The 25,049-nt window shown below is 39.6% G+C and overlaps 1 protein-coding gene across 1 annotated transcript; it reads right to left on the bottom strand.

Moving 5' to 3' along the window:
* Positions 1-7,904: 7,904 nt before the first annotated feature.
* Positions 7,905-20,130, bottom strand: LOC111443842 (cytochrome b-like). Its single transcript, XM_023081667.1, has 3 exons — positions 19,987-20,130; positions 17,641-17,968; positions 7,905-8,539 (listed from the first exon to the last, which is right to left on the bottom strand). The coding sequence occupies exons 1-3, from the start codon at positions 20,128-20,130 to the stop codon at positions 7,905-7,907; spliced, it is 1,107 nt and encodes a 368-aa protein (XP_022937435.1).
* Positions 20,131-25,049: the final 4,919 nt, after the last annotated feature.

Here is a 25,049-nt window from a genome sequence, read left to right as displayed (position 1 = left end):
TTCACTCTCATTTCTTCTTCTTTCGTGTTGTCTCCCTTCTTTCTTTGTTCCGGTTCAGTAATTCAATCTCATTCCACTTTCGTCTTTCCTTCCTCTGTTCACTCTCATTTCTTCTTCTTTCGTGTCGTCTCCCTTCTTTCTTTGTTCCGGTTCAGTAGTTCAATCTCATTCCGCTTTCGTCTTTCCTTCCTGTTCACTCTCATTTCTTCTTCTTTCGTGTCGTCTCCCTTCTTTCTTTGTTCTGGTTCAGTAGTTCAGTTCTTTTACTCTCATTCATCTTTCGGCTTTCCCCCCTTGTGAAAGACTGAGTGAAATCTGGTTCCGGTTTAGGAGTGAAGGAGAATGAATCTTGAGTCTTCTTGAACATCCTTGAATTTTCTTTTACCTTGTGTTTGAAGGGAAGGAGTGAGACTGACAATGAATGGGTGAAGGAAGGAGCGAAGCAATGAATCCGACAAGGGAGGTGAAGGAGCGAAGCCGATAGGTTCAGGAACGAATTGACTCTTCTGAGTCTTCCCCTTTTTCGATCTTATTCACGAGGGAAGGAAAAAGGTGTGAAGGAGCGAAGCCGATAGGTTTAGGAGAAAGAATATGCTTTACCCAGTGTTTGAAGGTTCAGGGGTGAAGCAGGAAGCAGCTCGACAAGAAGAGGAGAGAAAGAAGGGACAGGGTCGAAGACGCGAGACCAAAGGGAGAGGGGTGAAACTGCTCGACCAAAGGGCGAGACCGAAGGGAGAGGGTTGAGGGTTCTTCTTCTTCTTCAGCCCTGACTGTAAACGAGAATGAATAAGGAGTCTTTTAAAGAAGCTAACTCCTGAATTGATTCTAGAACAGTCAAGGATATTTCATTCATCTTGATTGCGAGAGTCGAGACTGACTGTTCCGATTCATTTTCAGTAGCTGCTCAGGTCATATTGGTTCAGTCGCTTGCTTCTCTTTCTTTCGTCTTCACTCTCCTGTCAGCTAACTCTTGAATTTCTTCTGTCTCATTCATCTTTCGTTTTTGTTTACAGGTCGGGTCATATCGGTTCTGGAGCGAGCTCTCGTGTCAACCACTTCCATTCATTTACTCGACTGTAAAGGTTCTATCTCTTTGATTTCCTCTACTGTTGGTTGAGTCTGATTTTCTTACTGTTCCTGGTTCAGTCTTACAGGGAATGGAGGTGAGAAGGGGCAAACAGGAGAAAGAAGAAATAGGGACAATCTGGTTCAGTAGTTCAGTCAGGAGTTTACTGAGTTGGAAAGGTTCATGAGTAAGTAGCTGCTCGAGGAGAAAGATCAGATCAAGAAGCCGAGGTGTAAGAGTTCCATCTGGTTCAGTAGTTCAGTCTAATTCCTCTTTCGTTTCGTCTTAGTTTACAGTTCAATCAGGGCAGCAGCCAGGGAATAGAGGTTCATCAGGTTAAGGTAAGGTGAAGGAGAATTCAATCAAATAGCTTTACCTCCCTGTTTATTTATAGTGTCCTGGTTTTCGCTTTCGTCTTTCCTTTCTTTTTCTTCTTCAATCAATTCTCTTTCTTATAAAGCAGCTAATTCCTCCTGTCAAGTTCAGTAGCTCCTTTGATTTACTCGAGTGGAAAGTGAAGGATTGAAGGAGAATTAATAGGAGTAAGTAGCTCGACCGTAAAGCAGCTAGCTAATTCAGCTTCCTCTTTCTTTCATTCTCACTCTAAACTCAGATAGGAAAAGGTTTAAGGTTGAGTCAAAGCAACTAATGAATTTCTTCTTTCACTGTAAAGTCTCATTCATTAATATTGAGTCTCCCTTCTTTCAAACACTTACAAGTCGAAGATCAAGAATGAATAGTTCAACCCTCATTCAAGAAGGATCAAATCAGTAGTTCAGTAGTGATTGAGTTTACCTCGTTCAGTAGTTCTGTCTCATTCATCTTTCTTTCGTCTTAGTATACAGTTCAATCCGGGAGAGAGAGTAAAGTCAATTCATTAGCAGTTTTACAGTTCGTTCATAAATAGGATAGGTGTAGGAGTTAGTTCACTCTCATTAAGCTTTCTTTCCTTCCGGTTCAGTCGCTTGACCGACCTTGCTTTAGAGTGAAAGAAAAGAAGGAAGTAGTTCAGGCAAGGTAGGAGTTTACAAGCAAGAGATTCCATTCAATCCTCAGCCCCTTGTTCAAGAGTTCCATCGGTAAAAGAAAAGGGTGTCGGTTCAGTCAGTCTCATAATTTCTTTAGAGTGAAATCAGAGAAGAAAAAGGTGATGTAAGTCTATTATCTCATTCAGCTTTCAAATGAGTGTAAAAGTAGGTAATTAATTCTACTTGACTTTATAAAAGAGTCGTTAGTTTCGCTGCTCTGGGTGGGAGAGTCTTCCATGAATCTAAAATGGGGTCAAGCTCAATCAAAGTGGAAGGAGAATGCAGCTTTAAAAAGAAACTAATAAAGATCAAACTAATTTCATGAATTAGGAGACCTAACCCCCAAACCCATCTCTCATTAGCTACCTATACCTACCTCGTTTTGCAGAAGCTCTGCCAGTATAGCACGGTGCTCTTTTCTTTTCTTTTGTCTTTCTCTCGATTCGTTGAACACTTCCAATCCAATACCTCACCACAGCGATTTCACAGCTCTACTTTTTTCGCAGCTTTCGAGCTCCTGCGCGATACGCCTAAAAAGCCTGATCTTGCTTTCTCCTCTTCTTTTTCAATTTGAAAGAAATTGAGTGAAAATCTGACCTTTAGCAACGACAGGAGTCATTCTTAGTGCAATACCTGAAACTGCCCTTAAAGCGTGCGAGCGCCTAGCTACTAAAGTTGCGAGATTGAAAGGTCCGAAGGACTAACTTCACCCAGCCCAATATGCAACTTGGTTTTACGCCCGAACGAACCTAACGTATGGAAAAGAAAGAAGAAAGGCAAACAAGCGTACGGAAAAGAAAGAACAAAGGCAAACAAGCTGGCCCTGACTATAAAGCTTCTTGCGAGGAAGCCCTCCGTTACACTAGTCTTAAGCTAATGGCGGACATAAGGAAGCATTAGTCCAGGCCTAGAAAGAAGAGAAGGATGAGTAAGACAATCATCATTTGTCTCGACCACGACATGTGTTCTCCTCTCGTCAATCTTATTAGTCGGTGTCTCCACTAGCTGTAGGGCGAAGCAAGGCATTCAGCTAAGAGCTGCCCAACAGCAACTAGAGCATACCGTCTGAAGGCTAAAGGCAGGAAAGCAAGCCCGTCAGTAAGGTAATCGAAAGGGCGCGATAAGACAAGGCGGCTAGGCTGAAGGCAAGGAAGTCCCGTCCGGCAACTGTTGGCTGTCGACGAGGAGGAGTCCGCTAGCGATGCCAGCTTCTGAAAGATTATATGATTTGAATCAAGATTTCCTTCCAAGGCTAGTTCTGAAAGTGATTGAGTTCCATTGCATTAATGAGGCTGGAAAGACCTACACCTACTACCCTTTATCAAACCTTCCTCTTTGTTGAATAATAATAAGGTCAGCTTGGGTTCCAAACCTTTTTATATGCGGTCTCGCTATTCTTTGTTTGCATTCAATGGTCTTGTGCCTGCGCTATCGAGTCAGGTTCCTAACTAACTAAGAACGAATCCATGGGGTAACGAGATTCAATTGGATGGTCCTGTTAGGATCGATATCAGTCGTTAGCTCTGATACCAGTTGTTAGGATGTCACAACAACGCACACGCTCGATCTAGATGAACACAAAGAACAAGATAGAGAAAATTTGAAAGGAGAACTCTGGCTAAAAGGATTTTTCTTTTTATTGATGACTTCAGGTATGTACAACAAGAGAGAGTACAGAGAATAGAAAAGTACCTCTACAAAGCTCTACCGGACCAGATATATATATGGTATAGTTTACTATATATAGCTTTACCAGATTTAGCCATCTACTATATATAACTATTTACCATATATAGCTTTACCGGATATAGCTTTACCATATATAGCTTTACCATATATAGCTTACCAAATATAGCTTTACCGGATATAACCGTTGACCAAGCTATAAATAAGTATCAGGCTCCATAGCCTAACAGGTCCCGCTTCGAACGGTTGGTTTTTCCCTCAATTCGAAAGCTGGTTCCCTGAGTCCAAAGATGCCTAAGGCAAGCCCAAAAGAAGATTTTCCTCTTCCCCTCACATGTTCTGGTGGACAAGACCGTTGGACATGGATGCTGTCCTTTATTTATGGATGCTTTCTCTTGATATAACCGGATCAAGCAAGATGGCCGAGGAAGATAGAGAGAAAATAGCGTTTATCACCATATCAGATAGAAGGGTATGTTCTGTTACAAGGTGATGGCTCCTTTGGTCTAAAGAATGTCGGGGCGACCTACCTGCGAGCCATGACTGTGCTCTTTCATAATATGATGAACAAGGGGAAATGTGGGTCTATGTCGATGACATGATCGACAAGTCTTGGGCAAGACCCCGCCTCCTTGAAGAAAAGATAGACACAGGGAAGGAGCATTGCCAAAGGTTCACAAAGTGCAGAAATCTCTATTCAATCCTCCCATCCTGGTACCGCCAACGCCTGGTCGACCTCTCCTGATGCATCTGTAAGTAATGAAAGGATCCATGAGTTGTCTGTCCTTGGTCACCATGATGAAACAGGTAGTAAAGAAAGAGCAATATACTCGATCTGCAAGAAGTTCACTGATTATGAGAGACAAGGTATACGGTTCTAGAAAAAAGGGGTTGTGCTCAACCATGAGCCTCGCAACACCTACACCACTACATCTTGAACTATACGACCATGCTGATTGCAAGGATGGACCCACTTCAGTATCTCTTTGAAAAGCCAGCCTTCATGGGCCAACAAGGTGGCAGATGTGACTCTCAGAGTTCGATATTGTGTACGTCACCCAGAAGCCCTAAATGAGTAAAGCAAAGGGGCATTTCCTGGACGAAGCTATTCTATTAGTGGTAGGCAAAGAATCAGACTCAACTCCTCATGATTGGCAAATCTTCTTGGTTCTAAAAAAGAGGATAAGTTAGAAGCGACTTGAAGCTTACAGTCCTTACTCAACTACAAGTACATAGAGAAGAGCTTCCACCTATTATACTCTGCATTGACGCTTCAGATGTTATCTTGCAGTTGGCATTAGGATCTCGAGAGCAAAAGGAATGAATGACGTGTACTTTGTAAAGGCAATCACAAAGAAGAAAGCTGGAGTAGCAAGCAGACACAGGAAGGCCAAACCTCTTTCTTTCATTATTGGTAGAGATGGAGCACAGACAAATGAAGGAAGGAAGCATGGAAGGGGCACCCCAATCAAGAAATTCATTCTTGTTACGCTAACACTCATGCGGATAGAAGACCTACCACAAAGAAGGAGTTGGTGAGAGACTTAGGCAACTATTCGACAGCCGGGCCTGTTCTAGTGGCAAAGGAACCACATAGTGAAGGTGGGTATCACCTGAATGCGGGGGTATTCAACAGGAATGCCTCCAAGCATACTACCACTAAGAAGATAAGAGAGTGCTTTACCGAGTGGGAGGGCAGAGCACTCGATGTGCAATTTCACCTTGGGCTCCCATATGGTTGTATCTCTTCAAAGAAGATAAGGAGCTGTCTGGGGGGAATACACAGACGAAGAAATAATTAACAAATTGTAGACACTAGTAAAAAGCGCAATCAGTCTCATCAGAGTCAGCCAGAGCAAGTCATAGACAAGCTTCTCAAATGTCACGATTGGTACCAAATCTATAATGATCCAGTCTTAAGGAAGCTTTCTGTGCAGCCCTATGAGAGCATTCGAAATCTATACGAGGATCCACAGGTAGTTTGAGATATGCAAACTACTTTGGGGGAGATCTTTCTATATTCTTTTTAGAGACATGGACAACCGGAAGAGTATGAGTTAGAAGAGCTAGAAGAGATCGAGATTCACTCACTCATTTATCACTCCAACCCAATCAAACTATTAAAGAAAATTCAAGCACTGTGATTATTACATTTTGTTTTGGTCTTGACGTGCTTTGATAAAGATAGAGATATGATTTGTACTAGAACACTGACGATAGCCGCCCCACCGGGAACACATTCACTATTAGGCATTGACATCTTAATGCGTTGCAATCTGGACATGGATCGATCTTTATGCTTCCCAGCAGCTATACAATCTGAATCGGCTACCACACCACTATAAAGACCGCTCGAGTTCTTGAGACCAGGTAGGGGCCCCCCCGAGTGCTGGGCCAATTTCTGTGCCGGTTGGAGACCAGGTTCGAGATGCATATCGTCGAAAGAGAGCCATCACCTCACCTCCTTTTCAATAGTCAATTCGAGAGCCAAATAAATCCAATTAAGAAGCTGTTGATCTTGATCCAATTCACGATGCATGTGGCAAAATGCTTGTTTCAACTCCCGAATGGGGTGGGAACCTATCAAACGGGAATTAGTAGTAGTGCTGCTTGCTAACAATCTCTTTTTGAGGACAGCGGACGTAATAAATTAATGTGAATTATGAATCTTCTTCTATTCTATTTTTGGCTAACAACAAGAAAGTGGGAAAAGAATTGAAAAAGATGCTTGGAGAAGTGAAACTGAATTATATCAGATTCCCGCTACTCTGAAAAAGAAATGGCGTGATTTGCCTACCTATATTCATAGCATGACGAAGATGAGGATTAAAGATTCTCGAAGGATGATATTTCAATCTTACTAGAAAAAGAAGGAAAAACAAATGCAATTTTGCAGTGAAGCGGATCTATTCGCCCCCCTCTCCCAACTCAGTCACATGCAACTAGGCTTGAAACCCGGCACACTCTCCCTTCTGTGCCCCCTGACCAAAAGGTATGTATGGTCTTTCTGAGTTGAAGAGCATATCTACCTTGAAGACCTTCTGGAAAGTGGCCTATGGAAGGAGCATACCCACACCCAATATGAGCCTGTACAAGACTTGCCATTCCCATCATGGGAGAGAGAGAGTTTCCCTGCGTATTGATTCATTACCGACTGAACGGGAAATGCTTGCTTCTATTCTTTCTCTCTGAGCGATGAACCGTGGTTGTCTAGCTGTAGGAAATCCCTGGGGAGTGAAGGGATAGGTGGAACAAGAGGGGATGGAAGAACTACTGAAAGTCATCCACAAGATGGAATACCTTTCTGACTTTCACAAGATGGATTACCTTTCTGGCTATACGGAAGGGGGGAATGGCTCATCAATCAGAGGGTGAAAATTGACTCCAATCGGAAGACTTTCTTTTCCTTTCCATAGGGATGGCCCAGATTAATCACTTCACGGTAGAGAACACGAGGGCTGAGCGATGATCGACCTACCTCAGTTTGTTTTGTATCGGTTACCCGCTTGCTGAAACCTCCCTCCATAGCCGATTGAATGGTTGGTTAGATAGCCACTTAACTGTTATAAATAATGAAAGATGAGGAAGGAAGAGTAACCCCTGTAGTCACATATTACTAGACTTCCTCTAGCCCACTCCCCTCCCTATCTCTCTCAACTGATTCACCGGAGTATGTTGGGCTGGAATGTCTATATTCCTATCCCATCCTTGATTTATGATCTCTGAGCCTTCCCGCTACCAGTCCCAGTGCAAAAAACATATGACTGCGGAATACTGTCTTCTTTCCCCCCTCAAATTGATAGGGGTAGGAATTCCTATCAGAGTCTCGAAGGTCATTTTGTCATCAGTGGAGAAGCATGCGTGATAGGGATACTCCTGTCTGTATGATCATGTTCTGGCTTTCAAAAGACGAATAAGTGCCGTGGGTGGAGGTGTAAGGGAGTTTCGGTAACAAAGCTCCCAGATTTCAAAGTGCAGCCCTACCCTCTCGTATCTTTTCCCTATCTAAGCTATATCAACAAAGCCAACGATAAAATCTGCTTATCAATTCATTCTTGGTGTAATACTAACTCTACAATGATTTGTGTCAGAATTTTGCACTGATTAGGTGTGAGCTTACAGGGCTAGGGCTCATATGTATAAGAAGTAGGGATTCCTCTTCCAACTCGTCCCGGAATGGGCGTTATGGCAAAGAACAAGAAGAAAACAAAAGGAGAAAATTGTCCAACAGTAACAAATGGTGCCTCCACAGGTTGACATCCGATCCAACCTAGTAGTAAGCAATCTGCCAAAAGCAACCAAAATAGTCCTTGGTGAATAGGGCGAAAACTTGAACTACGCACATGCATACTTTTAAAAAAAGGTAAAGCCAACAGACATATAAAAACTAGTGCTATTGCGGCTACACCTCCCGCTTTGTCAGGTATACTACGAAGAATGGCATGGATCGGTAGGAAATACCATTCCGGCACAATATAAGGCAGGGTGGGCATCGGATTAGCAGGTATATAATTGTCGGGATGCCCCAAAACATTAGGAGCATAAAAAATCCAAATGGAAAAAAAGATAGCAAAAGCTACCCAACCTACTAGATCCTTTACATAAAAATAAGGGTAAAAAGAGATTTTATCCATCTCAGAATGTACACCCAATGGATTATTGGATCCATATTGATGCAATGCGGCCAGATGAAGAAGACTGGCGCCTGCTAAAAGAAAAGGGAGTAAATGATGAAGACTAAAAAAACGATTTAATGTGGCTGATATGATAAGGAATCAATACAAGGGGAATAAGATTCGGATTACCTTGTTGATCGAATATCTCAAGACAAGAACATTGTTTGAGATTCGAATCACTCCACAAGCAAGATCGATCATGTCTAGCTTGAATGATTCTTGTTGATCAAATATCTTAACGCAAGAACACTTGATTGAGATTCGAATCACTCCACAAGCAAGATTGATCATGTCGAGCTTGAATGATTCTACATGCAACCTAAACTACATAGAATTGCAAAGAAACTTAGCCATTGGCTAAAGAAAAGCACAAATGCTTCTTTTAATATATTTTCCAAGTCTGCCTTACAAATACAACATACATGGCTTTATATAGCCTCAAAATGAAACTATTAAAGGCATTACAAAAGTTGTAACATTCACACTTTATGGCCATAATTAGCCATTATGTAAAGGTAACTGAAATTAAATAAAATGACTTAAAATACAATAACTCTAAATTATAACCCACCCAAAATTTACAACACTCAAACTTTATTCTTCTTCAATGTAGCATGAATTGAAACATCTTTTGATAATTTTGACAACCTTTTCTTCACATCTTCATTGAAGCATATTGTATGATTGATGTCTCTTGGTTCATATCATTCTCCACTTCTTCAAGAGGATTCGTCCTCGAATCTATTTGTGAAACTTTGCTGCAAAAAATAAGTTATGGAAATACGAAGGACCTCACAACACTCTCTCACGAGTATACACTCAAGGAATTTTAGGCCACTCTGTTTGCACTCATTTACACAAATGAAGCTCTCATTCTCACCTCTCAAAATTTTAAATAGAGCAAAGATTGAATTTTGAACTTTGGGTCGATTAAAAACTAAAAAGATGAAAATAAATAAAAATCAAATTGAGAAGAAACGCAAAGGAAACATATATCCGATCTTGAGCCTGAAGCTCTGATACCAAATGATAAGATAAGGAATCAATACAAGGGGAATAAGATTCGGATTACCTTGTTGATCGAATATCTCAAGCCAAGAACACTTTGTTTGAGATTCGAATCACTCCAGAAGCAAGATCGATCATGTCTAGCTTCAATGATTCTTGTTGATCAAATATCTCAAGGCAAGAACACTTGATTGAGATTCGAATCACTCCACAAGCAAGATTGATCATGTCGAGCTTGAATGATTCTACATGCAACCTAAACTACATAGAATTGCAAAGAAACTTAGCCATTGGCTAAAGAAAAGCACAAATGCTTCTTTTAATATATTTTCCAAGTCTGCCTTACAAATACAACATACATGGCTTTATATAGCCTCAAAATGAAACTATTAAAGGCATTCCAAAAGTTGTAACATTCACACTTTATGGCCATAATTAGCCATTATGTAAATGTAACCGAAATTAAATAAAAAGTCTTAAAATACAATAACTCTAAATTATAACCCACCCAAAATTTACAACACTCAAACTTTATTCTTCTTCAATGTAGCATGAATTGAAACATCTTTTGATAATTTTGACAACCTTTTCTTCACATCTTCATTGAAGCATATTGTATGATTGATGTCTCTTGGTTCATATCATTCTCCACTTCTTCAAGAGGATTCGTCCTCGAATCTATTTGTGAAACTTTGCTGCAAAAAATAAGTTATGGAAATACGAAGGACCTCACAACACTCTCTCACGAGTATACACTCAAGGATTTTTAGGCCACTCTGTTTGCACTCATGTACACAAATGAAGCTCTCATTCTCACCTCTGAATGTTTTTTTAGAAGAGCCTAAATTGGATTTTTTTTTATTTTGGGTCGATTAAAAACTATAAAGATAAAAACAAATTGAAAAGAAACGCAAAGGAAACATATATCCGATCTTGAGCCTGAAGCTCTGATACCAAATGATATGATAAGGAATCACTACAAGGGGAGTAAGATTCGGATTACCTTGTTGATCGAATATCTCAAGCCAAGAACACTTTGATTGAGATTCGAATCACTCCACAAGCAAGATTGATCATGTCGAGCTTGAATGATTCTACATGCAACCTAAACCTACATAGAATTGCAAAGAAACTTAGCCATTGGCTAAAGAAAAACACAAATGCTTCTTTTAATATATTTTCCAAGTCCACCTTACAAATACAACATACATGGCTTTATATAGCCTCAAAATGAAACTATTAAAGGCATTCCAAAAGTTGTAACATTCATACTTAATGACCATAATTAACCATTATGTAAATGTAACCTAAAGTAAATAAAATGTCTTAAAATACATAAACTCAAATTACTTTAAATTGTAACCCACCCAAAATTTATAACCATCAAACTTCATTCCTCTTCAATGTGACATGAATTGCAACCTCTTTTGATAATTTTGACAACATTTTCTTCACATCTTCATTGAAGTATATTGTATGAATGATGTCTCTTGGTTCATATCACTGACTCTTTCCGCATCAAGAATTCAAACAAGGGGGTTGGCTGCCCTAATCTAGTAAGGTCAAAATATTACTAGAATTTAGCATTGATACGACATGCTGCTTTTTCCATTCATTCCTTTCAGGCAGGATCAGTCGCGGTCTTACAAATTCTACCGATAGTATAGACGAATCTCTTTCCTCATAGAAATTTGTAAACAAAAGAAAAGATGCTAGCCGCACTTAAAAGCCGAGTAGTCTACCATTGAGTTAGCAACCAACCCCAAAAATAGACAAAACTTCTTATATCAGAAAAGTCACTTTGAGACCATCATGTGTGTGAAAAGCAAAGGTCCTGAAACGGAGAGGAGATAACTAGCTTCATTTATACACGATCGGATTCTATTTGTTTGATACACTGTTGAATGTGAATAGTGAAACCCGACTACACTATACAATGGAGAAAACTAAAGAATTATCAAACTACTTGGATTGGCACTATAGAGATAATCAACATAGATGGACATATAAAGATGTAGGCGAAAGACAAAATGAAGGAAGAAGTAGAAAGAAAAAAAGATATATTTTTGGTGTTATCGAAGACGGAATTAGAAGGTAAACAGTATGAATAGAACAAGAGAGGGGGGAAATAATAATAAAGAAGAAAAGGTTAGCCAAAGCTATATACAAGTTATCCACACCCTTTTTGATTTCATTACATAGAATTTCGGTTATTGATTAAGGTTCAATTGCGTAAAAAACCCTCCCTGCCCCTAATTGAAAATCTCATGAACAGTTCCTGTAGGTTGAGCACCATTTTCAAGGAAATAGAGAATAGCGGATTGAAATAGGTTAGATTCAGTTCTTTATAGGATCATACATCAAACTAAACCCACTTTACGAGGATCTCTTCCTTCTCTATCTGATTCAAGGAAATATAGAATAGCAGGAAGATGCAAATAGGTTAGATTCTTTTCATAAGAATCCACTTTATGAGGATCTCTTCCTTCTCTTCGGGCTGAACATCAATTGCAATGATTCAATAAGCAACCGGTGGGATAGATGTAAATTAACAAGACCCGCCTCGTATAAGAAGGTTTCTTCTCGTACGGCTCGAGGAAATTCACAGTCATGTATAGAATGATAATGAATGTCAAATTGATTCATAGATTATTCAATCAATTAGTTAAATACTTTCTTCTTCTTTTGTGAAAGAAACTCATTCCATTCTGACTTATCCTCATAACTCAATCAAGTGGTAGGTATAACTCTCACTCAAAGGAAAACAACCCTGAAGCTTAAGCATTTCATTTATTGAGCGGTCTGTCTCTAACCCTTTCATTTTTGCCTGTCTCCTTTATCATCTATTTCAATTCTTCATTCTGATCTAGTTTCGTTATTGAGACAATTGAAAAGGATTTTGACTTGCTTGTTGAGTGAGGAGATCCTTTATCCTTGCCTTTAATCATTGGGTTTAGCCATTACTTTGGTGCGGTGATCTTTAATCGTTTCAAAATGGCAGCAACATACCAATGGATTCTCATGTGATACACCTTAAATCGGTCGAATTGGCTTCTTTCTCTTTCTATACCTAACATATACTGACTTAGACGTTTTCACTTATTGATTAACACTACTAACCCTAGATCTCTGCCCTTGATAAAGGAATCAAGACTTTCTACTCGAGCTCCAGTGTCAGAGAACAAAGGAATCCACAGTGGATCATGTCCTTCAAGTCGCCCATTGCTTTCTACCACATCCATCGTTTTAACCGAAGTTTGCCCCTCACATTTCGTGCAACAAACGGGTTTGGTATGTAATTGATTAATTTATGGAATCATGTATAGTCATTGGTTTAGTTGGTCCATAGTAATCTATACTGTTATGACATGGATAGTTTAATTTAAAAGGGCAAGCTGTTATGACATGGATAGTTTAATTTAAAAGGGCAAGCTTTAGTCGGATATGATATGGTTTTCTATATATCTTTGTTGAATATATTGTTCTCTATCTAATAGACATACTCTGGGACGGAAGGATTCGAACCTCCAAATAGCGGGACCAAAACCCATTGCCTTACCACTTGGCCACGCCGCATTTATATTCACTACTAATAAACACTAATATTCGTAGTGGTTGGTCGTCAATTCCAGTACAAAGATTTATAGAAAGAATTCTATGCTCGGATTTTGATACGTTTAGAGATCCAATTAAACTGCATTTATGGATCATTACATATAATTCCCCATTAAGATAATGTCTGAAAGTAGGATTTCTTCTATTTCTTATTCTCTTTTTCGAATTGAAGGATTTTTTATTGGCTGAGCTCAAGCAAGAAAGGGGTTTTGACCTACTTTATCTTATTCCTTCCGTATCCCTTAATAAGAAATAGGGGATTAATAACTCAATCAAAAGAAATTGTTAGGCGTATAATCTCTTAAGTTTCATCGGTATCTGTCTTCATTCTTCCCTTTATTCACAAGTCAAGTAGTTTTTTCTTTCGTCGCCAAATTGCTTGAGGTCTACGCTTTTTTGAATCCAATAGTAAATGTTATGCCAGAAATAGCTGTATTCTTTTTTCTATTAGCTTTTGTTTGGCAAGCTGCGGTAAGCTTTCGATAAGATTTTGAATACTATCCGAGACTGATGATTTACTAGAAAAAGAGATTGTTATAAGATCAGAGAAATCGTCCATACAGTCTGAACGAACCTTTCAGTTGAGTCCAATATGGCAATTCTTCTATAGCTGGGAGAAGGATCACTCTCATTTTCTTATTCTGACTTTCTTTCCATTGAACGACCCTGCCTGTTAGAGTCGCACACAATATATAATTGTCTGTCGGTATTAAATACAATTTCAAGTAATGAACAACTCAACTCTTCCTAATTTAATCTATTCCACATCTTTCCTAAACTATCAAAAAAGTAATTGACAGAAAGGGAAAGAGAAGAGAGGGATTCGAACCCTCGATACAAAAAGCTCGTACAACCGATTAGCAATCCGACGCTTTAGTCCACTCAGCCATCTCGCCCCAACCTAATTGGATCAATACTGACAGACAATTGAAGGAATAAATAAGGGATCCATGGATAAAGGGGGAATTCTAATCGTAACTACATCTTCTTTGTCTTTGTATATATAAGGAAGAAGCAAAACAAAAGAGCTATGCTATGAAACAGTGTCTTTGGTTTACTAGAGACGTCGACATCCTTAGCTCGGCCGGCGGAAACAAACTACTTTGACTAAGGATTCTATTCAATAGAAATAGGGAACGAAATAAATAACTGGAAAGATTGTATGAATCTCCTCTTGTATAGGGATCATCTATAAAGCAGGTCCTTTTGAATGGATTCAGACGGAAAGGAAAGCCTGGCAGGCTGAGATAGATGTTATGTATGGGTGGCACGCATTTCTTTTTTCTTTACATCTTACATGTAAGAGAATTTATCCATCTTCCATAAAGGAGCCGAATGAAACCAAAGTTTCCCGTTCGGTTTAGAATTAGAGACGTTCAAAATGATGAATCAACCAACGGCGACTCCCTAGCCTTCCAAGCTAACAATGCGGGTTCGATTCCCACGCTGCTATTCTTATTATCAAATTGATTGATACTTTACTACACTACTTGTTTTCTTTTAGACTTGCTTGGTCTTGAAGTAGAAAACGTTCCATCTGTTGTTCTTGAATAGCTTCTTTCAAAAGAGCTTCCGCTTCAGGGGTGAATGTCTTGTGGAAGAGATTCTTTCTTGAAACTGAGGTATATTCGTTTTTACACGTAAGTACGTAACTCAACGAGACATTTTCTTACTTGTTCAATTTATAATGAATCAAGATAACCATTCGTTCTGGTATAAATAGTCATTATCTGTTCTTCTACCGTGAGAGGAGCCAAGCAATGAGACAAATAAATAGGTGAAGGAGGTAAGATCAGGAAGCCTATGAAGTAGCGAAGTTCATATCGGTTCTGGTTTCGAAGTTCAGTTAGTTCACTCTCATTCTTGTTGAGTCTTGAAAGCAGAAGAAAGAAGCCGAGGTGAAGGAGAATGAATAGTATTTCTCTTTTTCTTTTACTGAGCCGAGTTCAAGCAAGAAGGCGTTCAGTAGTGATTGAGTTCAGTCTCTTTCCTTCCTTAATTCAAGAGTGAAAGAATCATCCTTCTGTTTACCTCGTGAAAGAATAGTGAAAGAATAGAGAGGAGTGAGTGCAGCAATGAGACCATAAAATAGCTTGACCTATTTCCTTCCCTTGTGTTTGACTGAAATGACCAACAAAATAGGGAGAGGAGTGAAATGAAAGAGCTCGACCTTACGGTAGAGGAGTCAACTCTCATTCATCTTTCTTACTGTCAAAGAGTGAAAAAGAAGGATTGAATATGCTTTCCTTTGTTCAAGAATAGTTCAACCCTCGGGCAATCAGTCAAAGGTTCATGAGCGAAAGTGTCAACCACTAACCTTTCTCTTTTTCTGACTCCAAAGGGTGTAGAGAGAGAAGATTGAATGAGTAAGTAGCTCGACTCGACTGTAAAGGACAGGAAGGCCGGAAGATGCTTTAACCAACCCATCCATTTACCTCATGAAAGAAGAATCGGCTAGTTTACCCTGTTCAATCTGGTAATTAAGGTTCCGTAGCTCTCGTGTCAACCCCACTTCCTCTTTTTCTGACTGAATAGGGTTACTCGAAGAGGGAAAGGTGGTAAGGAGAGTCAGTCTGCTAATGCCTCATCCTCAAATCAAAATGAATGAAACTCTTGTGATTCGGAATGATCCTTTCTTGGTGTAAGAAAAGGAATAGCGATGGATTCCTATGGAACATCCAGGAAGAAGAAGATGAAATCAGACGACGAGTTCTTACATGGGCCAAGGAAGGAAAAGGTCGGCTTACATGATTTGATCTATATCGAATCTGAATATCAGAATAGCTTATAAGCATAGTCATGATTCAATTTTGGTCCTTCTTTCTCATTTTGGGGATCTGATTGGAACAATGGAGAAGTAGGAAGACTTTGGCGATTCNCATTTCCCTCACCTCGTAAACAAGGTTGAACAATTGAATTTCATGAACCGATATGACCTGAACTACTGAACCGTAACCTATTCTTGAAGGTCAAGCTCATGAGCCTGCCCCGGAACCGGAACCCATATGCCCTTGAACTTTCCAGTCGAGTAAATTCATTCAATACCTTCCGGAACAGGAACAGGAAACACCCAACTCCTTATTCGTTAGACTCAACCAACCTATCCTTGAGAAAGCAAGACAAGAACAAGATGAATGAGACTTCCCTTCGCTCCTCTGACTCCTGAACTCCGGAACCTTTACTTACTGTCGAGCTCTTTCACTCGTTCGCCTCGTAAACTCGGGCTCACCGCTTCGCTCCTTGGTCCCTTCTTTCACTGTAACCTCATTCACCTTCAAACACTCAGTCTGAGTCTTCGCTCCTGACCTTACCCAGTCGAGTAAATGAAGACGCTACTTCACCCTCCCCCTTACCTTCGCTACTTCCGGCCCCTATATTCCCTGACCCTATTTCCCTTGTGAAAGAATAGTCCCTAGTGATAGAAGAATCAATGAATTAGCCCCTTTACTGTCGAGCTACTTACTCCGGGGAAGGAAAGACAGAGAAGCTCCCTTGATACGATATTCCCTTTTACAGTCGAGTAAATGAAAAGAGACTGACTTCACACCTTCTTTCACTCTTCTCGTCGAGCTGCTTGCTTCGCCCCTTTCCTCTTAATTCCCCTTTTCACCTATTTCTATTCTTGAACTTCTGAAAGACTCGGTAAATGGGTTCGTTCATTCATCTTCCTTCTTGTCCTTTACTTACGGTCGAGAATCAAATCCTGAACCAGATGGAACAAGGTAAAAGAGGAAACCTCAACCCTCTCCCTGAGCTACTGAACCAACCGGAAGGGAAGTCAATCACTGAGACTTTACCTTGTTCAATCAGTCAAAGGTTGACGAGCGAAAGTCTCAACCACTGACCTTTCTCTTTTTCTGACTTCAAAGGGTGTAGAGAGAGAAGACTGAATGAGTAAGTAGCTCGACTCGACTGTAAAGGACAGGAAGGCCGGAAGATGCTTTAACCAACCCATCCATTTACCTCATGAAAGAAGAATCGGCTAGTTTCCCCTGTTCAATCTGGTAATTAAGGTTCCGTAGCTCTCGTCTCAACCCCACTTCCTCTTTTTCTGACTGAATAGGGTTACTCGAAGAGGGAAAGGTGGTAAGGCGAGTCAGTCTGCTAATGCCTCATCCTCAAATCAAAATGAATGAAACTCTTGTGATTCGGAATGACCCTTTCTCGGTGTAAGAAAAGGAATAGCGATGTATTCCTATGGAGCATCGAGGAAGAAGAAGATGAAATCAGACGACGAATTCTTACATGGGCCAAGGAAGGAAAAGGTCGGCTTACACGATTTGATCTATATCGAATCTGAATATCAGAATAGCTTATAAGGATAGTCATGATTCAATTTTGGTCCTTCTTTCTCATTTTGGGGATCTGATTGGAACAATGGAGAAGTAGGAAGACTTTGGCGATTCATAATGAATATCTCGGTCCCAGGACGTAAAAGATGAATAATGAAAGATGAGTAAGAGTAATCCCCGTAGTGAGATAGCAGTTCTCCTAATCAACTACAACTCATCATAATTCACATTCTGCTTCAAAACTAATACAAAACCGAACAGGCGGTTACCTTTTTCATATCTATATCCTCTGCGATTAGGACTATAGGGACCTTCAGACAAGGAAGATGCAGTGGCAGGCGTGGGTCGACCCTCGGCATTCCGCGAGACGTCTCGGCCAGCGTGCAGCCCACCCTTTGCAGGCCGCGTTCGGACACCACCCCGGGGCCTCGTTCCCTTTTTGGCCCAAATTGGAGGTGCGCCAGAAACCCTGCGCCGGCGGTGTTCGTCGCAGCCATCGATTTCGGCTCCATCGGCGACTTTGCGAACCTCCAGCTCGGCTAAGTGTGGCTTGGTGGGGCGGCTTGGCGGCTCGACATCCGAATAGTATACCGATTCCTAGGTTTTCGACCATTCTAGAGCCATTCCCACCCTTGTTTCAACCATCTGAGGTCAGTATAACCCCATTTTGACAAATAGCTTGCGATAGGGACATATCTTGGTAGCTAGGCATGAGGGATAGTTGTGAAAGCGCTCTAAGTATATCATGTTATCTTATAGGAGGTAGTTGGGCGCTAGAGTTAGTGTTGTGGGTGACTTCGGCCAAGGCCAAGAGGTAAGTAACCTTACTGTTGGCGTTAGTTATGTATGTATGTTGGTGCATGCCCTGTGGCTCTTGCATGCACCATATGTTATTGCAGTATGCTAGGTTGGATGTTTCTTGCAGTGAAATGCTATGCATGCTATGTTTATGTATGTGATTCTTGCAGTGAATTGCTATGTATGTCATGTTTATGAATATGATGTTGTGACACGGTGTGCTACCCTGTATGTATGATGAGCTTGATTGACATGTCATGATTGTAATGAGAACCCTGCATGCCATGAATGAGATGACTAGTATGTTATGATATGCTTGCTCAATGTGGACCCGGTTATGCTATGATATGCTTGCTCAATGTGGACCCGGTTATGCTATGATATGCTTGCTCAATGTGGACCCGGTTATGCTATGTAATGCGGCGAGGGGATGGAACGTTGTATGTATAATGCCATGGAGGTAAACCTTAAGAACCTCATACACGCTATGGCTATGTACCTGGGGCACTCCCCCGTTATGGTACTGATAGTATGGATGCGTATATTCGATATTGTGTTCGCCACGATATCATGCAAGCCTTCCTTTGTTCGTGGCATCCGGTATTGTATGTCATACATACCCGACCAAGCTAGGCCCAGGGAATTCGCTTCCGAGCTCGCTTGGTGGGCCCACAGTCACACACGTGAGCCATGTGTGGGAAATTACCATGCATCCACCCCCGCCCGGACAAAGCAAGGGCCTAAGGGCATGGGAAGGAATGGAAGACAGACCCCTCTCTCAGCTTCGTTCTTCTAACACTGTGCGACATGTATGGTTATTATGTACGACATGTATGGTTATTATGTGCGTTATGTATGGTTATTATGTGCTACAGGTATGGCTGTTATGGGCGATATGTATGGGTATTCTGTGCGACATGTATGTGTGTTGTGTGCGTCATGTATGTGTATCGTGTGTGACATGTAGATGTATTGTGTGCGACTGCTTGTATCCGGATGTATGAATATATGCTTAACCCCAACAGTGGGGCGACTTACTGGGTATTTTATATAATACTCAAGCCACGTGCTACCCATATTTTCAGGTAAGGGCAAGGCTCCCATGTACGGCTGACGGTGGATGATGCGAAGGGCCATGGAAATCTTGAGGAGAGTCTATAGTGTCGTATAGGCGCCTTGTTGGATTCTTTTTGGTTCATAGTTTTGCGATTGTTTCCTCTAGTTCTCTGTTGTTTTCTTCTAGGCTAGGTTGTCGTAATTATTTTCCCAGGTATGAACTGCTTATATTGATGAATGCGTTATCGTTATTGAGAGTGTCTCACGTGAACTCTTGTCCTGTGATTAGACGAGTATAACGTAACGTCGTTAATTAGGGTAGAGAAAATTAGGGGCGTTACAAAGAGTGACCATCATAGATTCCAAGTTCGATCTAAGAGTCATTCATCTTCTAACCAGCTCTTGGTTGGAATCCATCCGTTAAGTTAGCTTTCTCTGTGAATGTTTTGCAAGGATTCTAGAAAGACCTCTAGCTTTGCAAATTCCAGCATTGTAGGCGTTTATCATTTGGCATCTCCAACCTCACAAAACGACTCGGTCTCTAGGACCTTTATCTTGTTAAATTGTACTACACCCCCAATTGGGGTTTGGTTCCCACCACTCTTATGGTGACGTTTAATATGGTGCTTAAATCCGCCATTTCAACCCTAACTACTCCAATAGATGTTCTCAAATCCACATTTTTAGACGATTCGAACAATCGTTTGTTAGGACTTGTGCAAGTCCTTGACACATTCTTCCATTCGAGCAACAGAACCCACCGAGCTATCCCTATGCTCGAAGCTATCTGCAGTTGTGACCTTGTTTTCTAGGGCCTCGGCCCTAATCATTTGTTCACAAATAAGCAATTTTTCACGGCAACCTTCCATCTTGTTGATCCCCATTCCATTAGGAACTTCACTCATGTAAAGTAACTACTCTTCGATTTCAATCAATCGGTTAGCCTAGGACTTGTCTAGTTGTTTTGTAGCGGACATGTCGTGTAATACAAGAAGCCGACTCGACTCTGATACCACCTATCACAATCGCACTCTTGTGGCAGCACAACAGTGATTGTGCGGCACTTGTTCTAACCTGGCAAGCAAATCAGCTGTGAGAAATTCAGACTTCACGAACAATGTTGGCGTATGCTTGAGCCTCGAGTCACATTTGTGAGAAATATTTTAGAAGACGTGATCAAGGAAATACGTTGAATTTTTGTTGAAAAAAAGCATTGTTATAAGCTAAAAGCAAGTAGGCAACAACAACGACCATGATAACATATAACCCTAGTAGAAAGAAGTGACAACTTGTCATATCCCCTTTAGTACATTATAGGGCATTGTAGCACTATTGGATGTAGACATGATTTTGGTGAACAATCGTACACCATTGTATTGACACAACAACAATAGTAAAAGTCTATCTAATATGAAAGCAAGTAAAAAGGGTTTAGAATGAGCGTGCGGCGATGAACAATACGTCCTGTGTAAAAAGGCATGCAATTTTTTGCGACCTGAAACAAAGAGAATTTAAAATATATTTATATTATATAAAAATATGAGGTGGAGGACGAAATAAGGACGATAACATTTAAAACAATAGGGTGTGGAGGACGATGGGTAAGGCTTATCTATGCACCTGCTTCAGAGTCTGCTCCCTATCTTGACTAACTCTTTTCTTACCTGAAACTATGTAAGGGTCAAATGGTCAATTTGACTTCGTCTTTTGTGGAGATTAAAGGGGATGGGGAATAAATCCCGGCCACAAACGTCTTTTGTGGGAGACTATAAATATCCACAATATATTATGTAAAAATTAGATTCGTGGATGAATGTAATTGAGATTTCGAATTGAGACGTTTCCCTTAGAAACCCGAGCATCAATTTTTTCATTTCTAAGTTTCAAGCAATTCTTGTGGTAGAATTGCATCCGAGCCATTCAATCAAGCCTTAATAAGGATCACGGTGTTCCAAATGTTCCAACTGGACCTATTACACGATCCAAGGCTAAGAAGATTCAACAAACATTCATTCTTCTTCTACAAAATTGGATAGACTCGATTTAAACATCATGATATGTGGAAATCATTACAAGGGGAGTAAGATTCGGATAATCTTGTTTATCGAATATCTCAAGACAAGAACATTGTTTGAGATTCGAATCACTCCACAAGCAAGATCGATCATGTCTAGCTTGAATAATTCTTGTTGATCAAATATCTCAACGCAAGAACACTTGTTTGAGATTCGAATCACTCCACAAGCAAGATTGATCATGTCGAGCTTGAATGATTCTACATGCAACCTAAGCTACATAAAGTTGCAAAGAAACTTAGTCATTGGCTAAAGAAAGCACAAATGCTCCTTTTACTACCTTTTCCAAATCTGCTTACAAATACAACATACATGGCTTTATATAGTCTTAGAATGAAACTATTAAAGGCATCATCCCAAGAGTTGTAACATTCCTACTTCATGGACATAATTAACCATTATGTAATTGTAACCTAATGTAAATAAAAAAATCTTAAAATACATTAATGAAATACAATAACTCTAAATAAAAAAAATCTTAAAATACATTAATGAAATACAATAACTCTAAATTACTCTAAACTGCAATCCACCCAAAATTTATAACATGAAACTTCATTATTCTTCAATATGGCATGAATTGAAATATCTTTTGATAATTTCAACAATATTTGCTTCACATCTTTATTAAGGTATATTGTATGATTGATGTCTCTTGGTTCATATCACATCATTTCATTTTTACAAGCTGATTCGATTGAGGAAGAACCATTTGGAGCTTTAGACGTGAATATGTAACAACCCGAAAAAATAAAATAAAATAGTAGTAGTAATAATAATAATAATAAAAATATTAAAAAAAATATTTGGTAATCGATCCCTCCTTCTTCCTTCAATCTCTCACCACTCCTTCCCTAAAAATAAATCTAGCAACAAATCAATAATTGTTTTTCTGTAAAAACAACTGCGGATTTACCCATTTTAGAATCTTTTCCTTCCTACAAAAACAAATAATAATAATAATAATAATAAAAGGTTTAAGCAGATTTAGTTTCGTCAAGGAGATATGTCATTTGAAGAGGTCAATAGTCGTATGTTAAATCTTCCTTTTATTTTATTAAGTAATATTAATCTTGTTACAATTATTTAGTTTTGAAGAGATTAAATGAAAAGAATTTTGTTAAGTTTTAGGAAATCACAACCAATTATATTTTAGATCTCCTGTTTAACGATCCGAAATTTTCTACTTAATTTAAGGTCGCTACTATATACAATACCATAAACATTGAATGCGGAAGATTTCATTAAAATTTCATAAAACATAACCTTTATCTTAAAACACAGCCATGGACTTACGTGTTTCGTAACAAAAGACTAAATAAAATGAATAAGAGTTTAAGTTAAAAACATCCTAGTCTAGCCTAAGTCTAAGAAAATAAATATCACTACCCTATGCATGTGCCATGGTCTCAAGTTGCGATGCAGTCGTCCTAAGTCTAAGAAAATAAATACCACTACCCTATGCATGTGCCTTAACCTGAAAAATATAGTAACACATGGCTTGAGTATTTAAAGAAATACTCAGTAAGTGACCCCACTATTGGGGTTAAATGCAACAATCACATGCAATGAAATGATGGGACCTATCTTTCGTTTCGTTTTCCCTACGGTGCTGTCCTAACGGGTAATTTTGGACGTGTACCATATACTCTACACACAGCCCATACGTGCGAGTATGGGCTCACCAGCTAGTTCGCACACCGCTGGGTCACCTTCCTTATCCGGTAGGCGTACTCTGGGAGCCCCTTATGCCAGAACCCGTTAGAATTAGTAACCGCCACAGCAGCACTATGCAAAGCATAACGATCGTTGTCCTGCCATTGGATGTACGCGTCCGTACCCTCGTGATGGGATAGGGGTATCCCCCAAATGCATGAGCACACATAATGCATGAGGTCCCAAAACTTTTCCATTTTCATTATCCTTTAATACAACCCCGCTAGCATTATGTACATATCATATAATTTTTCATATCGTTCATCATTCATGTCATATCGTTTCTCATTCTTCAGTTCTCAAATCATACATAATTCTAATGGGGTTATATTTCATGTCATTTATCTTAATTTCATGACATTCATATCATGGTGTATACACACAATTTAAGAGACCTAGCATAACGTTCTATGCTTTTAACATAACATTTCATCATATACACATCATACCATGATATATTGCATCACAATGTATCATATCATAAATATGTCATAACGTAAATCGTAGTCATATCGTTTTCTAAATTATCATAGCCTTAACGTTCTTATACCTATCACAGACATATCATTACATGAACGTACCTTAGTCATATCATCACAAGAACGTAACCTAACGCTATCGTTCTATCAATCTATCACAAATCTATCCCTTTCTACTCGTTGCCTAACCGTATTCTTCCATCAATCTCTCTTATCCATATCACTCCGGTATGTAACCTAACCTTAACGTTTCATAAACGTATTTTACTCCTATCGTTACATTTCGTTCTGTGCATCCTTCTTGTATCCGATCTCAAAAATATCATTGAACACATCATACTGTAATTATTATCAAACAATTCACATATTATAACATATACTTAACAAATAAGAAGCATATCGATCCACAAACAATTCACATATATCAATATATATGACACGTGCAGAACCACGGGGTAAGTGTCAACAGGAAATATAACCATGCCGATAGTAAGGTCACTTACCTGGTTAGCTTAGGATGATGTTCCGTCGTTATCCTTAATGAAAGTCCATTGAAATCCAAGTCAACCTATGTAACGATTCAGATTTTCCATGTTTGCCTTATTTGGTTGGGATTTTGTTTTTATTTCTATAAATGACAAGATATTATGTTATGCATTTATTTTCGTAAAAGATGCAATTTTTAAACGAGGAAGTTATTAGAAATTGTAACGGTTTGGGTTTCTAGAATAAAATAAAATAGAATAAATAATTAAATGTAATCTCCCCGAAAATAGAAGGATTCGTGCTAGACTTTTATTACCTAATAGCAACATTCCTATTTCTCCAAATTTCCTTATTCTAAAACCCCTAGGATGCCTTATTGGGAAGTGTCTTGAGATTAGTTTTATATTCCTATGCCCAACCTTTTACATCCCTTGAAAACGATTTTCTCTAAACTTTCCTCCGAAATGTTGGGGTTGCATTCGGAGGAAGAATGTAACGACCCTAAATTTCCACATACTCAGAGTCGCTACTAACGTCTCATGCTCATCTATAATGTGGAAATATAACTTTTACATGAACATAATTGATAATGAAAATTTTCAAAAAAAAAACGTTTAAAACAACTTCTCCTCTGAAAAACACTGCCATGGTCTTACATGTTTAAATATGAAATACTGAAATTTAGAGAAACAAAAACAAATACAAAATAATTTAAAACAATGAAATGCAAAACAACCTATTCTAACTTAAGACTAGAAATTTAAATATGAGTCTACCCTATGCACGTGCCACAGTCTCTGCTCGCGATGCCGCCGTCCTCCGTACAAGTGCGCCTTGCCTTTACCTGAAAAATGATGTGGCACACGACCTGAGTATTTCAAAGAATACTCAGTAAGTGGCCCCACTATAGGGGGCCATGCAAATGCAAACACATGCAATCATGATTTAGGGACCTATCTCTAATCATCTTAGGGGTGGCCTCCAGTCTCGGACAAATTGGATGTGTAGTACTTCCCTACACACGACTCACACGTGCGAGTGTGAGTCCCCAGGGCGCTCGCACACCCC

This window comes from Cucurbita moschata, unplaced genomic scaffold (assembly GCF_002738365.1).
Source record: "Cucurbita moschata cultivar Rifu unplaced genomic scaffold, Cmos_1.0 Cmo_Scf00006, whole genome shotgun sequence".
Taxonomy (NCBI): Eukaryota; Viridiplantae; Streptophyta; class Magnoliopsida; order Cucurbitales; family Cucurbitaceae; genus Cucurbita; species Cucurbita moschata.
Note: the sequence above shows the minus strand (reverse complement) of the source record. Positions and strands in the feature narration are given on the sequence as shown.

Coding starts and splice junctions, on each gene's coding strand:
- LOC111443842 (XM_023081667.1), bottom strand. CDS start 20,130: ATGAGTGAAGTTCCTAATGGAATGGGGATCAACAAGATGGAAGGTTGC. Junction 17,969..19,986: donor TCGAGCATAGGGATAGCTCG/GTGGGTTCTGTT, acceptor TCGAAAACCTAG/GAATCGGTATACTATTCGGA. Junction 8,540..17,640: donor AGGATATAGATATGAAAAAG/GTAACCGCCTGT, acceptor TTATCATATCAG/CCACATTAAATCGTTTTTTT.